The following is a 25,160-nucleotide window of genomic DNA, read 5'->3' as shown; positions in this document are numbered from 1 at the left end:
CCAGCAATCCGACCTCGGGTCGGACATCTTCGGCTCCGCAGCCCGACCCCGAGTCGGCTGCCCCTTGATCCAGCAATCCGACCTCGGGTCGGATATCTTCGGCTCCGCAGCCCGACCCCGAGTCGGCTGCCCCTTGATCCAGCAATCCGACCTCGGGTCGGATATCTTCGGCTCCGCAGTCCGACCCCGAGTCGGTTGCCCCTTGATCCAGCAATCTGACCTCGGGTCGGCAATCTCTTGACAACAACAGACTGTTCCCCTGAGGCACGCCGCGGCTCCCTGCTCCACTACTTCCTGCAACGGCCGAATCCGGCGCTGCCCCACGATCCCCTGTAACAGCCGTACAAAGCGGAGCTCCACTACGCCCTGCCATGGCCGTACCCAGCGCTGCCCCACGACGCCCTGTAACGGCCACGTCAGTGGCAACCCCATCGTGCCACACGATGACCAATCCCCAGAAAAACCCCCCAGCCTGATATATATGGGGCTAGGGGGGGAAGGGGGAGGAAAAAAAAGATTTTCCAGAGTATCATCTTACCTGCTACCTCTCCTTCTCCTTCTCCTTCGATCTCTCCTGACTTGATCGTCGGAGGGCCCCCACTACCCTGGTGGTGGTGCGAGGCTTGCTTGCAGGTTTCACGGCGGAGGGCGGAGCGCAACCAAAGCAACTCAAAGGGAACCCCGTTCACACCGCTGTGCCAATCGTTCTCGGTTTGGACCCCCAGCAACACTTCCCTCTCTATAATGGAGGTTATTCTCTTTCTTATCCAATTGGAGGCTGTGTCTTGCTTATCCGCTTGGAGGTGTCTGTGCTACCAGAACTCTGACACTCTTACACCCTTTACTAATTTCTACATTGGGACAACTGGTACACTTCAGAAACAATTCCCAATGATGCCCCAAGAGAATTCTTAGCAAGCTAGACACAGAACAATCACTGCTAGTAGTCAACCATAGAGGAGAATTCTCAGCATGCTAGACACAGAACAATCACTGCTAGTCGCCAACGACAGATTATCAATAAACAATTGTTTGCTTGCTGCAGGAGCCACCAGCTCATGTTGTTAGAAAGCAACTCCGTTGTCTCTCATGCATAGCCCAGAAACTTCAACTAATTATTGAGTCTGTCAGGTCCTGTTATAGTATGACCTCCACTTTTCTCATTGAATCTTTCATGAAGTTTAACAAGGTTTTAGTTACAGATGCACATTTTAAAGCTAATATAGGCACTAAACTTGATGCACATTTATTTAATTCTATTATTGAGGATTTTATTGGAAATTTGTTCCAACATGTTATTGCTTATCAATGTTTCAGATGTTTGCTGCAACTTAGAATGTCATTTAACACTCTACAGGAGATAAACCAATCATATAGTCTTGGCAAAAAAAATGCCTATGAGGCGCACAGAGACATAAAAGCACATTGCATGGACTGTCAATGCATTAATCAATGCATTAATCAATTACATTAATCAATTACATGGTTAATCATTAAATGAACGACAAGAATGAAGAATTTACCTCTCTCCTCGTTTCTTCTTTCTCGAAAAGAAGCTACATTTGTACTTTGTGACCGGAAGTGAAGAAATGTGTTCTTCAGAAAGACCCCGGCTTTGTGTTCCAACAGCCTCACCCAAATCTAGTAATTCCTATTTACAAAAAACAGTTCTAATTGATCAATAAAGTGTAAAAACATGTTCAGGGAGCACCCAAGAGTTCTAGTTGTCATAATGTAATTCAGTAGTGAATTAGAAGCATCATTTAGGGTTAATATGATCAGGACCAAAGCAGCATGTCCATGCCGTAAAGATGGTGCATTCCAGAAACTTATGAACCATATGTCTTTACAAATTTAAGTGCAGACTTTGGTACAAGGGTCAGGCAGATTACTGTTTTCAGAGAAAATGGCCATATATTCGACATCTCGAAAGAATATTTACACTGAATTTTTTGTACAGAGATACCTTTTAATATTGAGTCATGGCTATATTGTTGTCTGCCATAATATTTAGTTCTCATACTTGTGCATTTAGTATAGTATAGAATGATGTAAAAAGGTGAGTAACAGAGAATGGTTCAAGTACTGAGTATACGTTTGGTAGCTTATAGTTTCAGATGCTATGCAAGCTCTTCCAATGAAAAGAAATAGTCTGATGTGAGATATAAATATGGGAAAGGTAAATTAGTTAAAATTAATCTCTTGTGAGAATGTTAACTTATAGATCTAAGAAATGTTTCATAATTTTTAGCCACGGGAATGGAAGAGGCTATCATCCATACAATTGGCAACTTAGCGGACAAGCTTTTACCCTTTAATTATTTGGTAAGTAGTAAAACTCTGCTGATATTTCATTTTAGTCATTAATCTGTGATAAAGAATGGTAGACTACTTAAACTTAACCAATTTTAGCCCCCCATAATTGAACTGAAAAATCTATTGCTGATTTCTTTGGATTCTAATCAATAAAATCTGCTGCTTGTTAGAATTTTATTCACCATGTTATTAATGATATTGTCTTTCTTACCCCAGCCTCACTGCCGTTGATTTTTTCTCTTTCTCCAACTTATGATTCCATGAAACTCACTTCCTCTTCAAGTCCCATGCTGCAACAATGCTGATTAGTAGCATGTCAGTCCAAATGTAATCCACCGTAGGAAAAATCATTGGTGGCTTATGGCTTCATTTGGAGTATGTTCTGTTTGTCATATAACCACGTAATGCTTGCTTATATTTTTTCCGATCTTCATTATCTTAAAATGAATTTCCTTCATTATAATTACTTAAGGAAGTTTAAATGAAGCCAATTCCTAGTCCTCTGCATCCTCCTGGACATGTTACTGTCGACTATCATGACTGCTACGATCTTAAGCAGGATATCTTCAAATCTTAGTTTGCATATAGCAATTAGATACTTCTAGTCACAAGTTTCGTCGGTTCATCTATGGTCAGCATGATCATGCCATGTACATTCTCAATTCAGGTTGTGGGTCATTCATGGTCTTCCCATATGTTGACTGATGATTGACAATATGTGATGATCCTACCCACACCCATCAAACAGCAATTCCAATATAAGTTACTGATAAAGGACCTCAATTCTATTCAATATTCTCTGTACCTTGAAATCACTCAATTGTGTCCACGTTTAATGGAAGTACACAGGTAACTGACTTCCAATGCATGTTTGCTGACTCAAATACTACCATGGAACCTATTAATATTAATGTTAAGCTCTCATGGTTGATGACCACTCCCTCTTTGTAATTATAGGTATGTCAACAAAATTGTGGATTGTTTTTTTCTATTTTATGATCAGTTTGTTTGACATACCTTAAGATCATCCTTGTTCTATCAATTTGCAATTGCACCTAGCCTTGTTCTATCAATTTGCAATTGAACCTAGCCTTGTTCAATATCTTGTAGTTTCATGAATTATTGTTACCGGGGTAGCACCATCACTTTTGCTTGTATATTACAATTTTCTCCATTCTTCAAATTCTTGCCGGTACTAACGCTTATTCAGAAAGTTAATGACTATGTTTTTATATGATGATTTGCTTGAAATTAAGATTAATAAAGCCAAACTTGAAATGTTGAACTGGACTACTAATCTGGCAGAATGAAGAAAACAAACTAGTGGTCTTCCACCCTTTTTGACTTGATATTGGTTAGTACCAGTCTGCAAGGTACCGAAATGGTACCAGCATGGGTCATTTGATAGTACCTGTCGGTACCCAATGACACCTTCAATTCAGCCCGGTTGTCCAGAACCAGGTGCTGAGGAGCATTCCAAGTGCTGGCCTTTCACCAGTCCAGTTTGGTGCAGCCAATGTAAACAGGTACTTGAATCCTTGATTATCACTGTCCTGCTTGGATTGCAAGCCCCTTATTTTATGCAGAAACTAATTATACTAAAACTAATGATCATTTCACTTACCACGATTACTTTGTCAACATGTCACTGCCTCATTTTTTTTTCTCAATACTTCAACTGATTGGCAGAATGTCCATTTCTAGAACCTTTATAGTAGATGAACTAATGGTTTCCGTTGTCTCTTTGCCTAACAAATCCTTTACTTTGAAATGTTCTGCTCCAATAACATCTCTCTAATCTCATCTATAACTATTTTTTATCTCTTTAAATGAAATACATTCTACTTATTGATCTTAAAATGTAAAAATTCTAGTCATTCACAGCTTCACTCTATGTAAGCATCTGATTTCTTTGACATTGTTATCTACTCGCAAATCACACTCCAATTTATGAAATATATTAGTAGCAGAAGAAGTTTCTCTACTATATGCAATGCAAGCCTGGTCAGGCCAACTACCACCAAGACAACCTAGACAAAAAAGTTATTTTCTTTAAGAAATCCTCCCTCTTAATTCCATCTCTTTCCAAGTAATATCATCAAGTGAGAGATTAGCAGAACACTACTAGAAAAAAGGGAGCATGTTTATCATTTCATATATATAATAAACATCTAGTACAAGAACTCTCATCCCGAAGATATAATAGAATAGACTGATAATGTAACCCAGGCAGAAGATCATACGACCACATGAATAAGTTGAATTTATTATGGTATTTTTATCATCAACTATTTAGATTTAATGATCAGATAAAGATTTTGAGTTTTTTGTCTACATTTAAAATTGTGGGGCCACAACTTAGCAAGGTCCATGAAGTCAAAAACCCACCAGGAACTATTCATTTAAAGAAATAAGAGGTGCATCATCATAGGAATTTGGCATATGAAATAGATCAAAGTCAAAAGTATGGGTTTTTGGTTTGAATGTCCCACTATCAATTTTGGACTCAGTGAATCTTTTACCAAAAGTTTAATGATTAGTGTAGTCTACCACATACACACATACATATGATAAACACATATACATAATTATACATACATATATAATTATATGTATATATGTCTATTTATTTATTTTCATATATTGATTATTTGGATTACTTGTGTCATTTTGGGAGTATTTATTCAGTTCTTTGAGTGTATATATTTAAATGTATATGTATACACACACACACACACACACACACACACATATATATATATATGTATGTATGTATGTAGGTATGTGTGTGTGTATATCTTCCTAAGCTTAGAAAGATACAAGTTGATAAGGAAAAGAGTAATTCAATACTCTTAGGTTGCTAATTAATCAATAATACAAGAGAATGAAATGAAAAAGATGAGAAAATCATAATTTCGACATATTAATGACATTATTTAAATTTCACATATGAATCAAAGATTTGATCCAAAAATTCAACAATTAATCACCTTGCCATGTGAATATGCCTACTCATTAATGATAAATCAAACCTCTAGCCTTTTCTTATGATTAAATATAGCATTTTCTGTTGCAATTCTTAGAAAGTAAGAAGCAACTGGGAATTCAGTTCCGAGGAATCCAATAAAAATTGAGAAAATGGAAAGGATACAAGGAAAAGAAACATCTATTTCTCTCCATTCAATCTGTGACATCTTAGCTAGAAACTTGTAAACAATTAGATGAACTGTATATATTATCTCATCAATCCAAACATTCTAGATTATAATTTATAATGTTCATAGTAGCAAATTGATATGGTAGTAATTTATTTGGTATACACGACGGTAATTTTTATGTGAAGATTATATTTCTAAGCAATTTTGTCTATCACATTTTACTCTTATAAAAGTTTACACAGTTATTTATTCAATAACTAGAGTGTTATCCAAAAAATTAACATTCAATTATGGTTTAAGTGGCTGTATAACATGATCATTCAATATTCTTTGGTTGTTAATATTTTCTATTTAAATCTCAGAGTTTCAGCCCAAATGTGCTGAAACCGTCCGGTCAATTATTCAAGATATATTAAATTAAAATATGCGTGATATTTGTTTTCTTGGCTTGCTTTATGTTTTTTTGTTCTTATTTTCCTGATTTTTTTGCCCAAAACCTGAAGCAGAATTGGTGAAACAACTGAATCTGCCAAAGCTGAAACTCTGTGGGTCAGATTGAAAATAAAACCGAAACCAAGCTTCCTGACATTTTTTGGCATTCTAATGTAAACACAGTTTGATGCCCATTGGTAGCCCTTATCGCGAATTTTGGGTGCGTATTGTTAAATGTGTAAAACTTTGTTGAGTAATGTCAATTTATATGACAAATTATTTGAACACTATAAGATGCATATATTAAACAACAGCCAGCAATAAAGATTAGGATGATTTATAATCCCAGATCTCTAAAGTTGTGTTCAAAACTAAATTTATTTCTAATAAAATTTAGGTACACTACAATAAACAAGTTAAGCTGTTTATATCTGAGAATTAAATGGGATAATGTAGTTTATCTCGAAATAGCAATTTCAATTCTTTTGATAGAGTCCAGTTTCTTTTCATATCAATGCATTCCACAGCATGCTTACTGTTCCAGCTCCTGACCAGTGTGAACATAATATACTAATAGTGTATTCCTTTTTCTATTTAAAATAGTCATATGTATTGCATATTTTTATGTTAGTAGAATACAAAGGCAAATAACAATCAAACTTTTGCACAATGATCTGATGAAATATTACACACCTCATATGTCATAATGTCAGGATCAATATTGTCTTGCCAAATCACCTGCAAGCATGGATTAGAAGGTATATTTAGCTGACATGAAGTAAAAGTATTATGCAACTAAAGAAAAACTAAAAACACTAGTCTACAATCCATTGCATAATTTTGCAGATAAAGTTTAATGGCCATAAAATTGGAGTCCAGTAAAATCAGAACATGCTTGACTAGCAGAAATTTACATACAAATATATGCCATCAGGACACTTTCATTTACACTATGGTACCGACAAGCAATACCTAGGACTTGATATAGTATAAGACTAGTTTATGGATTCACAAAAAGAAAATATTAACAAGTAGAAGGATCTATAACTTCGACATGGGCCCAAATCCAGCACAAATTAATCAATATGTACGTAGAATAGGGAATAAAAAGGAAGATTTGCTGTAACTTGTAATATATAATGTCTTGATGAGCCTAATCATGTAAGTTTGTACCAAGTATTGTTTTAGGAAGAACTGAAGTAGTCCAAGTGCTATCTTGATATGCAATGCTTGCAAAAGAATTAAAAAAAAGAAAGTTATCTCTAAAAAGGATTTTGAATCAAAAAGGTAAAAATCAAGTTTCTGACTAAACTTGGGGGTACATCTCCAGACGTTAAAATTGGGACAAGACTGATGCTATAGTTACTAATATATATCTCAAAATGTTTTATCATTCAAGCTGCCATGTTTTTTCTCTGGCATTAACCACAGCACCTAGAATACAACACGTGCACTGCATACGTTGTTGTAGAGACTCACAACACCCTCAGCAGTTTTCTTTTTATAGTGGAATAGATGATGTGAACTACAGGGTGTTCCTGGTTAATATGATATTTGGGCTAAATTAGTAGTTGCATATTTGCCATAATATGACATGAGGTGTTTAAACATATGCTTTCTCGGTACCGTACTCCATACCAGTGCCACCCCATTACTATTTTGGTACACCGGGTATGGGGGTCAGTTCGCCATACTAAGTATCGGTACACCCTCATACAGCATATTGGTACCAAACTGGTATGACACTGTACGCCCTATATTGTTGTACCAAACCGGTATGATACTGTACCCGGTTCGGTACGATATGGCATATGTTTTAGTTTGAACTTGTAGATTAGTGATCAATTAAATCACATACTACATATAGACACTCATTAGCATATTCATTTTTGGCTGAATTACCATATAAATACATGTAGAATGAGAAACACCTAACAAGGCATATCCTTATGAAATATTATATGGAAAATTTTAACAGTATGATACCATTTAAATTTGGATTATATTTTAGAAATTCCACATCAACTGAATTATAATTTGTGAGTTTCAAAATTCTTACATTAAGATCAACATTTTGGGATTTAAAATTTATATGGCCTGTGATGTAGTTTAGCTAACTAAGGGCCAATAGGGCTTAGTGTAAGTGGGCTGAGAAGGAGCTCATTTCACTCAAGTGGCTTTTGATCCCGCTAGACTGAAGCCGCTTTGGGCCATTTCTCCCTATGCTGGGCCATTTTGGGGATTCGCTTTAGCTCTAATTTTGACCATCCAAGCACCCATCTGCATTGGCTCCCCTGGGCTGAACTGAGGTTGGATGCACAGTTAGGGGCAACAAACAGGCCCTAAATAACCATCCATTTTGTGTGCACTTTATGCACAGGTGACAGATATTCGAGACACTTGATTTTCGGTTTATAGACATTGAAGATCTTAATCAATGATGTAAATTTCCATTTCAAATAGGGTATCAATGATTTTGCGCTAATAGTATTTGAGGACAAATATTATCGATAGTATCGTATACACAAACACATACTAGTTATTGTGCACATGCTTATGCATGTGTAGCTAATGAAAGGTAATGATTCAAGAATTAGCAGCAATGAGATGATGAACATGCACCAAATACGAGGAAGAAATATATATTGTATAAAGTACTGGGAAGGGCGCAGGGCTTAAACAAGACCTATTGTTAGCAATGACAATTTCACATAAATGTGCCTAAGTTTTTGTTTAAAACTTAAAGCCAGAGGTCATGGCGAGGTCTAAAAATCAGGTCCTCATTGTAGCAGCAAGAACATCGATAATAGTTACTAATTGTGCATTTAAGTGTAAGGATTCTGTAGTTCTTCTGTAGTTGTGTCACCTTGTTCATAGCCAGGAAGCCTCGAATGAACATGATGAAAGAGCTAAAGCTGAATTTTTCCACGTGATAGAGGAAAGATGATGAATGATGGAAAAGATCGCTGATTTGTAGAATAAAATCAAAAACAACAGCTTCAAAGTCATACAATCTTGTGCAGAGGTGTGAAGTCTGGACAATTCATGAGTGGGTAATAATAAGAAATGGGATTCTCATGCAAAGTTCAAGAGATGTGACAAAGGAGAGAAACATGAGAAAATTTTTGTCCTTAACTTACTGTTACGGATTTGTACGTGGGCTGCTTGGGTAACAATCGGCAAGATTTAGGAGTCCATTACCGATTTGTATGTGTGCATGCTTAATATGTTTCTGAATCCAGTAGGTTCCCCACCAGTGGATAGGTTTGTGAACCCATTTAGCTAGAGATCTCATCTCTTTATGATATGTTTTGGTATTCTAAGACTACAGAATTTTTGTTAGGTAACAAGATCAGGCCCTATAGCATACCCAGTTCTAACACTTTTTTCCTTTTAAAATCAAACAGCTGATATTAAAAAGTACCATCATTAGTACCTAGACAGGAAAACTATCTAGATGGGAGAAGTATAAGAATTCTAAATACATCAGGTTAAAATTGAAATAAGGTGAAATTTTGGTTAAGAGATACCCACAAAGAATTAAAGTTCCTGTCCACTTAAGAGTTGATGTTAGTAAATCTATACATGAAATTAGATTTCGATGCATAAAAATATAGAGCTACACTTCTTGTTTAAATAGCTTGCAGTGTCATAAAATAGAGGTTGATATAATAGCATGCACTAGCAGAAATGTAAACCAGTGAACCCACCACGAGTGTAACATAAATCCATTATCTTATCAACAAGCAATGCATACTAATAGAATTGTGCCTCTTGTTAAAACTACTTGCAGTTTCATATAATGAAGTTTCAGAATCAGTCATGAGCAGCAGAATAGGAACTGCAGAACAGGAATAAAAAAATCATAATGATTGGATTCTGAGATATGTTTGTCTAAGGTACAAGAATGATTGCTCATAAATAGAACGCATATTAAAGAAGCTCGCCTGAGGACCACTTGCATTATGGCTTGCTCGAATGCCTGCTAATCAAAAATATGAGAAGCATATTATAACTCAACAAAAAAAATCGAGTTTTATATTAACAGAATAATATACATCACTATCAATAGTTCCAAAATGCAAAAAAAGATAAAAAAATAGAAATAGAAGAAAGAGGTGAGGTGCCAAATGTGAATCTTGGAACTGGCAAACAGGAGAGTAAGTTGTGGAGGGAAAACCAGAAGATAAATATTGCCAGGTACTAACTTCCCTTCACATAATTAATTAATTAATATATATATATATATGTGTGTGTGTGTGTGTATGTATATTAATATAATTAATTATATATATAGACATACAAACACAAGAAAAAATATCACTAGAAACAGAAACGAAGAAAGTTGCCATACGTGACTCTTGGAAATGGCAAAAAGAAGAAAATTTTGGAGGAAAAGCTAAAACAGAAGTAGCAAGCCATTAATTATGATTTCTTGGAATGCTCTTTTGTAGGTATCATTTTTCTCAAGTGACAGGTATTAAGCCGATAAATCACATTGAATGAACCCAAACTAAGACTGTTTTGAGTCTTTTGACTATTATTTGTGATGGATAATATGTTTTCTTTCCTATTCCTCATTCATGCTGTCATGATGATAAAGTACTTCTACTTTCTAAAATATCATAGAAGAAAACTATGAAGGGCCTGTTTGGATGTTTGGACTGAAAATCCTAAGGGATTCATGAGTTGGGCCAGCACAGCCAGCAAAAACATAGGATTAGGCCTATATTCATAAATACCCAGGAATAGCTTTGGAGTGGGCCAACCCAAATCCCATATGAAGAAAAAAAGACTTGCTCCAAAGCTACTCCTGGATATTTATAAATATAGGCCTAGCCCAACCTGCAATCCTATGATTTTGCTGATTGTACTGGCCCAACCCATGAATCCCATAGGATTTTCAGCCCAATCATCCAAACATACCCTAATTAGTTAAGAATGTCTTTACTTTCACAAAGCATACTCTCAATTTAGTCTTCTATATAGACTGGGTATAATGTGGAGACTAGCAAGATTTAAATACTGATGGGATGATGGAGCATCCCACCAACCCCAATGTTGGGATGGGGCACGATTCCGAGTGTCGAGACCGGAGAAGTTGGGAAATGAACCATCCCACGTGCCAGGACAAGGGGCGTCCCATTCTATAGAAAAACCAAGACAACCCCTTCTCCCAGTATTTTAACCCTTGATTCTCACAAAGAGTTACAACTTTCCTATGTGCCATTTATTGGGAGCTTGTATTTGATTGCATAAGTTTGTCACTGATAGCAGCCATAGTAAAGTTTGACATCTGCTTGTGTTACTTCTTAGTGAGATTCCTTTATTTTATCAATCCTGCTCTCATTTCAGACATATAATAAGAGTTTTCCAGCTTGACTACTGTTTTATATATCAGTAGATACACCAATAGCAGCTCTAGATGATCAATTGCTCTAAGCTTTAGCTAAAATTTTGATAAAACTGCTCCCTAGTCTACAAGGTTTTAAATAGTGGTGAGACAACAGGGCATCCCACCATCACGAGTGTTGGATCGGCATGCTTGTTCATGATCTAGTTGATAGAAAGAGCAAAAGTGAAAATGCTTCTCTGCGCTATGCGAGGAGCACAATATATACAAACTATGTTACCAAGTTCATTGGTTCACTCGATACAAATTCAAGTTCATATTTTTAAATTTGCTACATACCAATGAACGCAATTGAATAAGGGTAGGAGTGGGATACACATTCCTATTTACTAGATATATGCCTTTGATTAGGTTTTGTTGACTAATGAAATCCCATACCATGACAAAATTCATATAAGAACCTTGCAGGAAGCTTTGAAGCCTATACGTCATGGTCTGCCGTACCGGTCCGTACCGGCCGGTACAGGCCGGTACGTACCGGTCCGGCCTGGGACCGGTACCGGATCAGCGTAAAATCCGGTACCGGTAATTTATTGTTGAAGGACCGGTACGCCACCGGTACGGACCGGTACGCCACCAGTTCGGACCGGTACGGGACCGGTTCGGACCGGTACGCCACCGGTACGGACCGGTACGCCACCGGTACGGACCGGTACGGGACCGGTTTCGTACCGGTCCGGGCCGCCACCGGTACGCCGACCGGTACCGGTACGGCGGACCTTGCTATACGTGCAGTTTCTATAAATTTCATGGTTTACTTTTCAAATAAGTTTTGACTCGGAGATGTTTTAGGCAAGGATTGCTGAACTGAGCTGTACCGGCCGGTTCAACCCGTACCAAGCTGACTCGGTTTCCAACTAGGTCGGTTCTCCAATGAAAAATAGTTTCGGCCCCCTGATTAGATGCGACCGAACCAGACGGAACCAGACAGTTCCGTCCAGTTCGACTCAGATTCGATGCTAACCGGTTGGTTCGCACTAGATCCGAGGCTTACTGTGGGGCTGTGGCAATCATTGCCACAGCGAGTGCTGTGGCGTGGCATCGGCTTTAAAAGCCGCACGCCCTTGAAGGGGAAGGCCCAAGAAGGCCTTCCCAACGATCAGTAGTGGATTTAGGACCTTTTTTCTTTCCAAGAAATCTATAATACTGATTCAGGCTATCATAAGGAAGAGTCAAGGATAAATAAGGAGTGCTTCCTTTTTTTCTATCTTCTTTCTTTCTTTTTTTAGGACAATGAAAAAATAGCTCAAAAATTGCAAACATAAGAGAAAATCATGCCAAATTTTTCTATTTGGGATTGAGTTTTTATATGTTGTAGATCTATGGACTATGTATATGCTGACATAAAAAATTTTAAATTTCAAATTATATAGAATTCTTAAAAATTATAAATATGTTTTCAGATTAAAAAAACATAATAAAAAAAACTGTAAAATTAGAAACGTATTTAGGGCTATGCAAGCTACTCTACATAAATATTTGGTAACCATTCATTCAAGTTTTGATACGATCATGTGCACAATAGCGTAGGCCTAAATTTGGAAAAAAATTGAGAAATAAGAACCTTTTATGCATGCATGAGAGCCTAAAAAATATATGTAGCATCCATTATTGGGTTCTACATGGGTCTGAGCAAAAATTAATTTTTAAATTATTAATATTTATAAATTAATTTTTAAATTATTAATATTTATAAATTAATTTTAAATATAAAAAATAATTTAAAATATATAATTAATATCAAAAATTATGAAAAACTAGTAGTACGTATTACATAATTCAGAAGTAATTTCTAAGGTAGAAATCATATTTTTCTAAATTTATAATATATAAACATTTTTTAAAATAGAAATTATTAAAAATGTAAAAAAAATAAAAAATAAAAAAAAGATTATGTATTAGATAAATCAAACGTATTTTCTAAGATAAAAAAATTATCATCCTCGTATTAATAATTTTCTAATCTTAAATAATTGATAAACTAGCGTACTTGATGGATCCAATGTAGGAATAGAGCCATCAAGAAAAAAAGGACCCAAAGCGTGATATTGGCTGGGAGCATGCTACAGAGTTCGAGGGTCGACACCAGTGGCAATGCAACTAGTGCAAAACAAAATTCAGAAAAGGAGAGAACCAATTTAAAGCAACATTTAGCTGGGGATTACCGCAACGTATCTGTGCCGCTAATGCCCACTGGAGGTTCGGCTACTGATGAAGAAGCACTTTGCTAATTTCAAAGCAGCGAAGGAGAGGGCTACCAAGAAGAAGGCGGAGGTGGAACGCCGAGCGGTAGAGCCACCTTCTTATCACTCTAGAGAGTCAGAGGTGTACGCTCCATATGACGAGGCACAGATCCAAACTACCATGCAAGCAAGCCTGAATGATCAGTGGCAGCAGGAGGTGGCTAGGCATAGAGCTCGATTTGGACCCTCGTTCTACGAATCAGGCTTCGATTCTACAAGTAGCAGGGCAGATACAAAGTTAATAAGGACCTCCTCAATCAGAGAGGGCGTTAGCAGAGGCGGTGGCTGGATTGCATCTATGCTGGAAACTTGTGGTAGCAAAAAGAAGTCATCCAGAGAGATTCCACCAGGAGCAGCAATCCATGATTTAAATCTGCATGCCTTTTCCGGCAGAGATTCAAAGTAGCAAAAGGTTGACTCAATGTTGAAAAAGGATAAGAAGAATATGTGGCGAGCTATTGGATCCTGGTTCCACTTTAGCCACATCCTAACAAATGTGGCAGACAATTCATACTAGAGGTCCATCATTTTCTCCATACAGGCTACCGGTTTCGATGTAGATCCTCCAGGCTCGAAGAACATCTACGGTGAGCTTCTTGACAGCAATAAGGAACTAGAAAAATGGATTACATCCTACAAGAGCATGTGTCCTACATATGGATTGACTGTGATATGTGATGGTTGGACTGGTCAGATGGAGCATCAACTTTCTAACATACTGTGATACAAAGACTTTCTTTCATAAGTCGGTTGATGCTTCTGATCAGGTGCCCAACTCCACGTACATCCTCAAACTTATGGAGGAGGTGATTGATCAAGTAGGAGAGGAGAATGTCGTGCAAGTCGTCACTGATAATGGATCATAATATAAGGTCGTCGGAAGGATCTTGATGGAGCGACGACCACTTATTTTTTAGACCTCATATGCTGCACATTGTATCGACCTCATGTCGATGGACATTGTGAAGATCCGTAGGGTGCAACATACAGGAAAAATAGCCCAAATCATCACCAAGTATATTTATAACCATACTTGGGTCTTTTCACAGATGAGGAGGTTTGCAAGAGAAGAGATTTTAAGATCAGAAGTCACACGGTTTACTATCAACTACGTCAGATGTTTGTTAGTCCCAAATGGCAGAAAAATAGATATGTTCAGCACGGCATTAAAGGGAGTAGGGTCGAAGATTTGGTGACGAGGTAGACATTTTGGCAACGGGCCACTTCGATAGTGAAGGCTATCAAACCATTATATGAAGTGCTGCGGGCCATGGATAGCAAGAGGTACCCCCAAATGGGCTTCCTGTATCACATGATGAGAGGGCAAAGGCTCAGTCATGGAAGCAGATCCAGCCCATGCCTAGGAGTACATCGGCATCATTGAGCGGCGGTGGGACTACCAAATGGGTAGGCGCTTGCATCTAGCAAGCAAGAACATTGAAAAATTAGACTGCTCCAGTACTTATGTAATTTTACTAAGATGGTCTCTATGTGCTGCATAATACCTAAACCCCCGGTTTTAGTACAGCGTAGCTGAAATTGGTATGGATGACGAATTTCTGCTAGCTCTGCGTAATGTCATTTACAAGATGAATTTTGATCCAGAAGTTATGGCCATATGTCTAGAAGAGGTAACTTAACTTAAGTGGCATATGCAAGTTAACTGGTATCTTCTATTATTAATGTAGTATAACACGATTCTTTTTAACAGATCAAATTATTTAGAGAGGGCAGCAACAGCTTCGGACAGCGAGTAGCTGTCATGAGTAAGATAACTATGAATCCAAGTAAGTTACCCATCAGGAGAACATTTGCCTAGCATTAGATGGTTACTAATATCATACTATCTTATATCTATTTTAAATCAATGTTTTTGCAGCTGAATGGTGGATTCATTTTGGGCTATCTGCAAAAAATCTTAAGCAGCTAGCTATTCGGATTCTCTCCCAGACGGTCTCTTCGAGTGGCTGTGAGCGCAACTGGTCCACCTTCGCCCTCATCCACAAGCAGAGGAATCATTTAACACAAAAGCGCCTCAATGATCTTATTTATATCCACTACAATCTAAGGATGAGGCTAAAGTATATTCATGAGAAAGTTGAGCTCAAGTATGCAGATCCGATCCATAGTACTTTCGTTGATGATTACAATAATCCTATGATCGGATGGCTTATAGGCCAGCAGCAAGAGCCGGAGCTTGACAAGCCAGGATCGCCTCTACGGCTGGCCAACTTCGTAGCCAGCGAGGCTAGATTTGATGCAGGACAATGGGCTGAGCATAATATTCCACGCATTCCTACATCTTATCAACCACAGCCGTAGGAAAGCCAGTAACCATATGACTCCTTGTTCGAGACATCCTCAAAGACATGATCGAGAGATGCTCGGATGAGTCCACTACGCTACCCGATCGACTCGGTCAGGAGGGCAACATAGTCAAGCAGAGAGAAGCACGAAGGGTAAGAAAGCAGCTACCCAGCAAACCAAGAAAAAAGCAAAAGGCCCCAATGGAGAGTGTCGAGAGGGAGTCCTGGAGCAGCAATAATGATGATTCTGATGATCATGAATCTGCTGGCACTGAAGGGAGCGGAGGAGTCCCAATTTATGAGATAGCCTAAGGATGGTCTTCAATACACCGGTGAGTCTCAATTTATGTATGCTACACAGGATAAAGACCACGGTGTATGATCTGGTAGAGCCCGCGAGGATACAATTGCATATAGAAGACAGGCTCCTCGAGGTCGTTCAGGAGAATACGATGCAGCTGCAGATGACCTCGCACATGAAGTAGGATTCATAGACGTATCAGATTCAAGATCGTATACTAAATCCTATTATCCGCAGCCACAGACAGCTTATAATCCATACGGATACAGATATAGTGTATCTGAGGCATCTTCCAGTGGCTACTTTTCTACCCAGTCTCAAGCATCTCACGGGTCAGATTTTGCTATCGGCATATTCGGATAAGCCCCTCCACAATCGTATTATCAGCCAGAAGACAGCTCTCAGAGCTAGAGCTAGAGCTAGAGCTTCAGCGAGAAATCCGAGAGTACTTATAACCTGGCACGCATGTCTTATGGAATGAGCATACAAGACTACAACGCCACTTGATTAGAAAGATGGGTTGATGTGTCTCCTGATTATGGTGATGATCTGGATATCTACGAGAGGCATTGCCACTTGACCCGATTTTAGATATCATTATGTGTATTTGTTGGACTTTAAAAGTATGCAATTAATTGTATCTTGATTTGAGTATAATTTTATATTGTTTATTTTATGATTTGTATCATTTTGAAGCAATAAGATACATCATCAAACTCATAACGGAATCATAGAAACATCAAAAAACATCAAAAAGACATCAAGAAAATAACAAAAAAAAAAGCAAATTAAGCTTAAATTTATAGAAAAGTTCGAAAAAGAGAAAAAAAATAAAAATTAGGATGTGTCGGTCTGTGAACCAGCACTCCGATTCGGTACCGGTTCGAACTGGTACCGAACAGTACCGGTCGCCAACCGGTAAGGGTCTCGGTGTCGGTTCGACGAATCTTGGTTTTATGAGTGGCTTCCTATTTTTCCTGTAATCCCAAACCAACCCTCAACTTCCTCATTCCTCAACCACCTAACATCTCCATCCCACCGTAGATGGAATCTTCCTCTCATTGGCCTCTTCAATTTGAAGCCCAAAAAGGTCAAAAGACTTCACTATGCAGCCAACAAGCATTATTAGAGCCAAACTCCATCTTAAAAGTCCTATCCACCCAAAAAAATATATTTAGTCATCTTTATTTTTAAATGAATAAAATTATTCTATTTTTGAATTAAAAAAAATGAATCTTACTGTAAATCAGTTTGAAACATAAGAATTCATATTACACCTATAAGCCCAGCAATTTAGGTACTGATCACACCCTAAAAATCAGATGTAGATAGATGATGCACATGAACAAGCGAGAGTCAGAGAAAGAGGGAGAGAGAGAGGAAGGGAAGTCATAAAATATGTATTTCTCAATTGGCATTGACCAAAAATAAGGTTCAAAGCTTGAGTCCTATACTAATAGGTATTTTCCATCTCAATCAAGGACTTCCATTGAGACTAGATTTGATTTACTAAGAGGCACCAGACTCCAAGTAACCCACCCCATTATGAAGGCTTACAATGCCTACATGGCCAACAGGGCTAATAACCACCAGCTTACAACATTCTATTGGACAAGAGAATAAGACTAAATGAATCACGGTTCGCATCACGAATTATACAAGTCCATGGTATGCCATACCGGCCTAAACTGGGCAGTACAGAGCATACTGTACAATAACGGTTACGTACCGGTACCCGGTATGGGTGGCATACTGATACTCGATATACCAAAAAAATTCCGTGCCGTATCGTATCGACACTGTGCTAGTGTGGCACCGGTACGGGGTCCAGTACCAAGACGGCAAACCATGCACAAGTCCAACATGAAAAAAATAAAACAAGCTGAAAGTAGAACTAGTCCCATGGGTTATGTTTAAGTCCGCAATCCACACTGAGAAAATTGTCCAATGGGCTCTAACAAGTGACCAAAATAATTTATTTTAATAAATATAACAAAGTCAGCTAGGTAATATTACTGCACTACACAATCTCAAAGAAATTTTAATTTCATAAAGATTCAGCAACTTTATATCAGGTACCAGAAGTTTAAAGCTTATAAAGTTAAATGTACCTAGCAGTCTTCTAACTAATTTTTTGCATTTGGAGCAGCTAAGCCAGGCATTTTGTCATACAAACTATTATTACATAACCTCAAAGAATTAAAGTTATCAGACTTTGAAAAAACTACTAGATAGTATGAAATCATTATAAACCTATCGATGATCATTTGAATGATAAAAAATTTTGACATCTGCCCTTGATCCAAGCAAGGAGGAAACTAATGTCATTTCTGGATCACAACTTAAAACATCTAATGCCATGATTTTAGAAAGCTTAACTGATAATCAAATACCACATTCCACACATAGGAACTGAGCTGGTAATGAGACCAAAGCCAATTGCTTCAAGACTAGTCTTGAATTATCTTCATGATGGTAATCTCTTTATAATGACTAGTAACAATTTGGATCTTAAATGAAGAAAAAACAGAATTGAAAAGTTATCTAAACTAAGCTCGTAAACCTTATGGACAGGACCTAAGAACCGATAAAAATCAGCTCATTTTAATAAAATTATTCAGACATTATTATTTTTCTCTCTACTACAAAAAATACTAGTGGATAGCTATGAATTATCTGAAAAATGAATTAATGGCATGGCTATATCAGTGGAAAAGAAATTTGCTTCTTCTCTCTCTCTCTCTTAATCTTATCTCACTAAGGTCCCCCTGGAAGCAGTCTTAGTTATTGTTCTCTCTTTTCTATGAAATGGTTGAGAAGAGGAGCGGTTGGATGAGAAGGCTAATGAATGATGATGTGTGGCAGACTCTAATTCTGTTTCTACCATCAGGCTCTCCTCTCTTTCATCACCTTACTCAACAGCTGGAGAGAGGACAGCTAGGCTTATGAAGTCCAGTATGGATCCAGATCAAATCAGTTTAGTTTATGGCTCCAAGCCAATCAACAATACTAGAGCAATATCTCAATGACGTAATGCCTAAAGAGTGGTTTTTCCTTAATAACACAAGGCAATGAAGGGGAGCTGAGTTTTCACCTCATGACCTAATGGCACTTAATAGCAGAGACCAACCACAAGATCTTAATTTTCCACCAATGAAACAAGCTTCACCTAATTATTGATTTTAGAAGGTATCCAAAAGAATTGAACACCGAAATCTTCAAAAAATCTGACACAAGGGAAACAGGAAAGGGGGAGGGGCATTCATATCATAGATTTGTGTACATGTATTTGGTAATATGAATGGATGTAATTATGTATAATCAATTGGACCAATTGCTCAATTGATAAAGCTTATTGCTATATATTAGGCTAGGCTTGGCAACTTTTATAAAAAAGTGCCAAACATTTGGATGTAATAGGCCAAGCATTTTCTTTTATTAGGGTTATGGAGTACCATGAAATGTTCGTGTCCAGCACATTATAAAAACTCAAAATTCAAAGTCCCTGCAAATAAGCTTTTGAGCAGAATTATTTAATATATGCTGAATAAATGATAGCCTTGGAGTCAAAACTTACATTCCTCAGTGCTAGGATTTGCATTTGCATTTACATCAGCATTGACACCTCCATGCACAGCTACCTGTGTTGAATCAACATTGTTCAATGTTGTTGTGTTGTCCCAAGTCCTCCTTCCTCCATCTAATCTGGGTGTGTAATCATTTATCTCATAGGCATGGTCAAAGCTGTAATAAAAACTATTAGTGCCTGAATCAGACAATCCATATTTATACAAGTTTGTATGCATCATTGACCAGTAAGGATTTCCCTGCATAAAAAACACATAAATATTAACTAATTATCCAAAGTACCATTAATCATTGATTATCAGCTCTATATATTTGATACAGGTGAAATCACAGCCAGGATTCGCAAACTAGAACTCAAAGAAGCAAATGTATATGATAATCGAGAGATGCATATTATTCTCTCACATTTACATAATTTGTATAAATGTGTTAACATAAAAAGTATGATATTCTGAGAAAAGAGAAGCAAAAAAGAGCATGTGTATGGTTAAGAAAGCAAATAATTAATATCACCTGCACCATGGAGGTGAGGAAACTAATTAATTTCTAAGTAAAATCAGGATCAACGTATTATTACAGAAAACAGCATAGATTGCACATCTATATAAATGATTTTTAATACTAAGCAGGGGCCTTACTATCTAAACAAATTTAACCACGAAATTTCTATCATAATCATAAATCAATGTGACACAGGTTATTGCTAATAACTCGCAAAAAGAAAACTGAACCCACATATTATTAGCAAACCCAATTGTCCAGACATCTAAAGACATATATAATCTACTAAATGCCATGCCAGAAAGAATGAGAAATTCCACACTCTCTGAAGCAAAGAATTGAATTCCCTTATCACATGGAATGGAGATAGATATGCCACTTTTGTCAAGCCACCTGATCTTGAAAAGCTTCTGCAAGAGCAACATCAGCCTGAGCATATGCGAGGCCTTCAAACAAATCCATAAAGCTTTCTGTGACAGTGTAAGGAAATCCAGTGTTTATGTAATGAACCTCCATCTGTCGGTTACTGTTCATTTGTGATTTTTCTACTAAAAGACCTGCCAGATTAACAAGTGAAACTTTTGAATCAAAGACAGAATAAATCATTTTCCACAAAACTAGAATAAAAAATATAAGAAAAGGAATGCTGGAAAATGTCAGTGTCTGTTCCCTTTATCGTCAAAAATTAAGAAATCTTTTCTTCCAACAGGAACTAAAACAGGGCCTATTTTCAGCATTAACTCCTGAAAAAATTGCAATAATAACCAATTACAGCATAATCCATGGACACAATCTTGAGAACCATAGTTCTTAATTCTTGTTGCCACATGGCATGCTTTCAGTAAATAATCAATATATGCGCATAATATTATCAATTTTGATAAAAACATTTCTCAGGATAGGTAAGTCAGATTATCGACTTTCTCAAGGATTTCTTTCCAAGACATAAATCTAGTTATTGACATCGATTCCAAGCTCCTTGAATCAATATAGAACAAACTGACAAAATTTCAGTCATATAAAAGCAAATAATTAGTGTCGAAAGTTGTACCTGTATTTTATTATGACCACACGAAAAAACTTTAGAAATTTAGAGAGCCAAGCAGAAATCTCTCAGAGCTGTAAGGAACACTCAACACACTCCTTAGATTTCTTCGTTGATAAAAAAAGTCCTCCAAACTACAAAAGAGACCACATCAAATTCCAAAGTAAATAATGAATCAAATCCGTCCTTCTTCCACCTATTTTACTCATTTTTTCTCTAAATCAAGCATCAACAATACCAAATTCTAGGGTTAAAAATAATTAAAAATACCTCATCTCCCACTCTCTCCACCCATCTGCACCAACCTGCCTCCACTCTGCAACCATTCCCCGAGAAAACCACAAGAGAATCAAATTTTCTGGACAAAAAGCCCAAACCAACCCCACTAATCTCTACCTTTAGGGAAATCTTTCACCAGAATATTCCAAACGCAAGAATCCGCACCTCATCCGACCACGATCGCTCAAAACACTCCCCAGTCCACTCCCTCCCTCTACTCTCGACCGAAAACCGAAGCAAAAAGCTCCTCAAGCTCCCGATCCGAACAATGCTGGAAGAAAGAGGGAGCAAGGAACTGCAAGCGGAGGAAGCAAAGATTTGAGAGCTTCGACGGCAATGGGGATGGCTTTGGAGCGGAGAAACCTCCCTCTCTCTCTCTCTCTCCCTCTTCTCTCTTCTCCCCTCTCTCTCTCTCTCTCTCGCTCTCTCGCTCTCTCTGGTTTGGGCGGCGAGGAGAGGAGGGCGGATTTGGGGGCTTGTCCTGGCTCTGTCCCGGGGCTCTTTATAGTCCGTCTCTCTCTTCTTCCCCTGCTGCTGCTGCTGCCTCCTTTAATCCTCGTCCCGGAGAACCCCGACACCACGCGCGCGATATGACGCCTGGAGCGTGACATCTCGCGACACGAGGTCTAGAACGCGACAGCGACCTGATACGCTCGTTGTGGTCCGTTCGATTCCTGATGGCACGCATCTTGATGGATTAGCTTGCCATCTGGTGCCCTCGGACCTGAAGATACGGCGTTCCTTTGCGCCATCAGTTTCCTAGTTACCGATTTCACCCTCTTGGACATGCGGGAAACGGCCAGAGCTGAAGTCCCGTGAAGCAACACCATTTGATTTCATAATTTATATACGCAAGCATCACGTACTTGAGTATCCAACCATATTTGATGCAATGTTATTTGACATATTTGTGTTCGTGTTAGAAATTAGGGAGTTGGATGGATCATGCTTAGTTTGGGTTGCTTAAGTTTTAAGTTAATTTTAGAGAATTGATAGTTGGAAACAAATCAAATATGAAGTAATTACCTCTCCAACCAAATTTTCCAACCAGCATCATATAATTAGAATTGCTAGTGGATGTGGATCCCCTAAATAAACCATTTTTAATCTAAATATAATAAGAAGATGAGGTTATAAATTCTACATCTATTAAATAAACTAATTAAATATAATTAAGTTGGTTATCTAATATGTGTTTGGATTCTAATTTAAATTAGGAGGTCATAGCATATAATATATTACACATCCAATCTCCAGATATACTATACCAAATCATAGTTGAGACAATATAGGTACATTAAGTCCAAATTCTAATCATTTTTTTAAAAATAAAAGCTCTAGCTAGCCAATTAACTAAATTATTTTCTCTTGTTTATATAGTTTTTTTATCCAATAAACCACCATCCTCCCCATAAAATAGATATTATATGCACAAGATTCTCATTAAAAAAATTATATAAATACTACTAAATCAAAGGATGGATCGTACAACTAATCCCTTTCTAAATTCTACAAAGTTCAATCACAAGTATTAAGTTGTACATAAATTAAAGTAATGGAATGTATAAATCCAATAATAAATAAGGTGCCAACACCTGCTTAGTGAAAAAGTATTATGGGAAAAGATGTATTTGACGAGGACAGGAATACCGAATACCCTGTTTGAGAACGAGGGCGATTTAGTCATTTACGTGCAAGCTTCTACTGGTCACGAGATGAAGAGATGATACGGTACGATACTGAGCTCGATAAAACGCGAAACCCGACGGGGTTGAGCTGGCCAACTACTCTCACACACACAGACAACGGTAGCGCTGTCCGAAAACCGCTCCGCTCATGAGGGTGATTCCTCCACGCGGCCGCTTCCCATAGGATCCTCGGTTCACTAATTTAGTAAACATAAAGAACGGAAAAAACGATCCATTAAATTTTTATAAATGCAATAAAGTTAAAGCCCCCGTCCCCACTAACGGATAGTTTGAATACTGGTGGGGAACGCTTGGGTCGTACGCAAGGTTGCAATCAAGAGAGACACACACATATGGAGAGAGAGCACTTCTCACCGTCAACAATATGACGCCTGGAATTCTCCTTTTGCTCTCTCTCTCTCTCCTCTTCGTTTGCGTGCGCTCTCTCTCACTCACTCGCAACTCTCTTTTCCTTCTTTCTCGCCGAAAAGGAGCTCGCCTACATTGAACCTGTGCCCAAGGAGCAGCCCGCCCTCCCTCCCAGCTTTCGGTTGCCCATGGCATTGTCTTCGCGCGAATCCACCTTTAGATCTTGTAAGAATGCTTCAAAATCTGCCGAGATGGATGAGAGGAAAAAAAAAAAATTCAGAGTGCTTTAAGATCTGTATGATGCACGATCCGAGAGACGATATCATGAATGGCATTCTTTTGTGCCAATGATACAACCTGAACCTTTGGCTTGAGGGCGTGACAAGAAATATTGTAACAATATGACCCTCTGTCGATTTCTTTAATCTAACACCTTTAGACCACGTTAGTGATGGATTCTATCTATGGCCATATCAATGGATTCATGGATACTTGATTAGTTACAAGAGGTGGGAATTAGTTGTTTAACCTACGGAACGACCAGATAATAAAATACTGCTGCTGAACGTTTGTGTTTGTTGGAAGCAGTAACCAAATCATACCTCCTCCCCAACCATAAAAGCTACTTGCAGAGATAGGTTATGATCACCATGGTGAAGATATGGATACCTTTCACAATAAGGTCCTGTGTTTTGTCTTTCCATGAAAGGACAGTAGTTGCCATCAAGCAGTTAGCTAGATGGGATTCAATATGGTAGGATTAGTTAAACTGTTTGTAGAGGCATAAATGTGTCTATACATGCATGAGTACAAGTTTGAGATCAATTAAATGGAGCTTGATCCTAGTAGGTTTGCTTTTGACTTCAAAACATGATCATCAAGATAAAAAGCAACATGAACTTGACATTGAATTTTAGGCTCAAATTATGATTTCAAGCTCGTTCCCCAACTATACAAATACACAAAATATGCTTATCCACGCCAATTGCACTATGGACAATCACAAAATTTGACCCTGTGGCTCTTGAACCAAGCCTCACCCCACAATCCATTCCCATCAAATGCGCTATATAAAATATATAAATAAATCTACCTCATCCTATCAGCTTAAGCTTTTAGGACAAATGGTGATTTCAACATGGTATCAGATCTTTAAGACAAACGTCACTCAATATGTCTTCTCTTCAATCTTCTACCTCGAATAACACAACAACCTCTCTTTCCATTTTCAATCCCAATTTCACTCCCAATATCTCCAAACTCACCCGCAACAACTACCCCATATGGAGAGCACAGATGCTGCCATACCTCAAAGAAGAACAAGTGTTCAGGTACATTGATGGCACTATAAAAAAACCTCCTACTGAGCTCACTGCACCTGACAGCTCTACCTCTCCAAATCCCGATTATGTTGTATGGGATAGAAAAGATAACCTCATTCTTAGTGCAATCAACTCCTCACTCACCGATGAAGTGCTCGCTCAAGTTGTCCACTGTACAACTTCCAGAGATGTCTGGTAC

General features: G+C 37.9%; 1 protein-coding gene across 3 annotated transcripts in view; it reads right to left on the bottom strand.

The window, feature by feature from the left end:
* BB (RING/U-box superfamily protein) overlaps positions 1–23,882 on the bottom strand; it is a 40,081-nt gene extending 16,199 nt beyond the window's left edge. The window contains exons 1-8 of one of the 3 annotated variants that reach the window (XM_039127451.3): positions 21,700–22,111; positions 21,574–21,619; positions 21,310–21,437; positions 20,652–20,815; positions 19,747–19,996; positions 9,854–9,888; positions 6,600–6,644; positions 1,524–1,651 (exon numbers count right to left, since the gene is read on the bottom strand). In XM_039127451.3, coding sequence (XP_038983379.1) covers positions 1,524–1,651; positions 6,600–6,644; positions 9,854–9,888; positions 19,747–19,996; positions 20,652–20,792 — 599 coding nt within the window. In that variant the 5' untranslated portion in view covers positions 20,793–20,815; positions 21,310–21,437; positions 21,574–21,619; positions 21,700–22,111. Of the gene's footprint in view, positions 1–1,523; positions 1,652–6,599; positions 6,645–9,853; positions 9,889–19,746; positions 19,997–20,651; positions 20,816–21,309; positions 21,438–21,573 lie in introns of all 3 variants that reach the window. The other 2 variants (XM_039127452.3, XM_039127450.3) reach the window with 2 other exon arrangements.
* Positions 23,883–25,160: the final 1,278 nt, after the last annotated feature.

This window comes from Phoenix dactylifera, chromosome 7 (genome assembly GCF_051530095.1).
Source record: "Phoenix dactylifera cultivar Ajwa chromosome 7, Ajwa_hap1_PhDact_Kaust_v1.1, whole genome shotgun sequence".
NCBI lineage: Eukaryota > Viridiplantae > Streptophyta > Magnoliopsida > Arecales > Arecaceae > Phoenix > Phoenix dactylifera.
The sequence above is the reverse complement of the archived record's forward strand: the minus strand, read 5'-3'. Positions and strand labels throughout refer to the sequence as shown.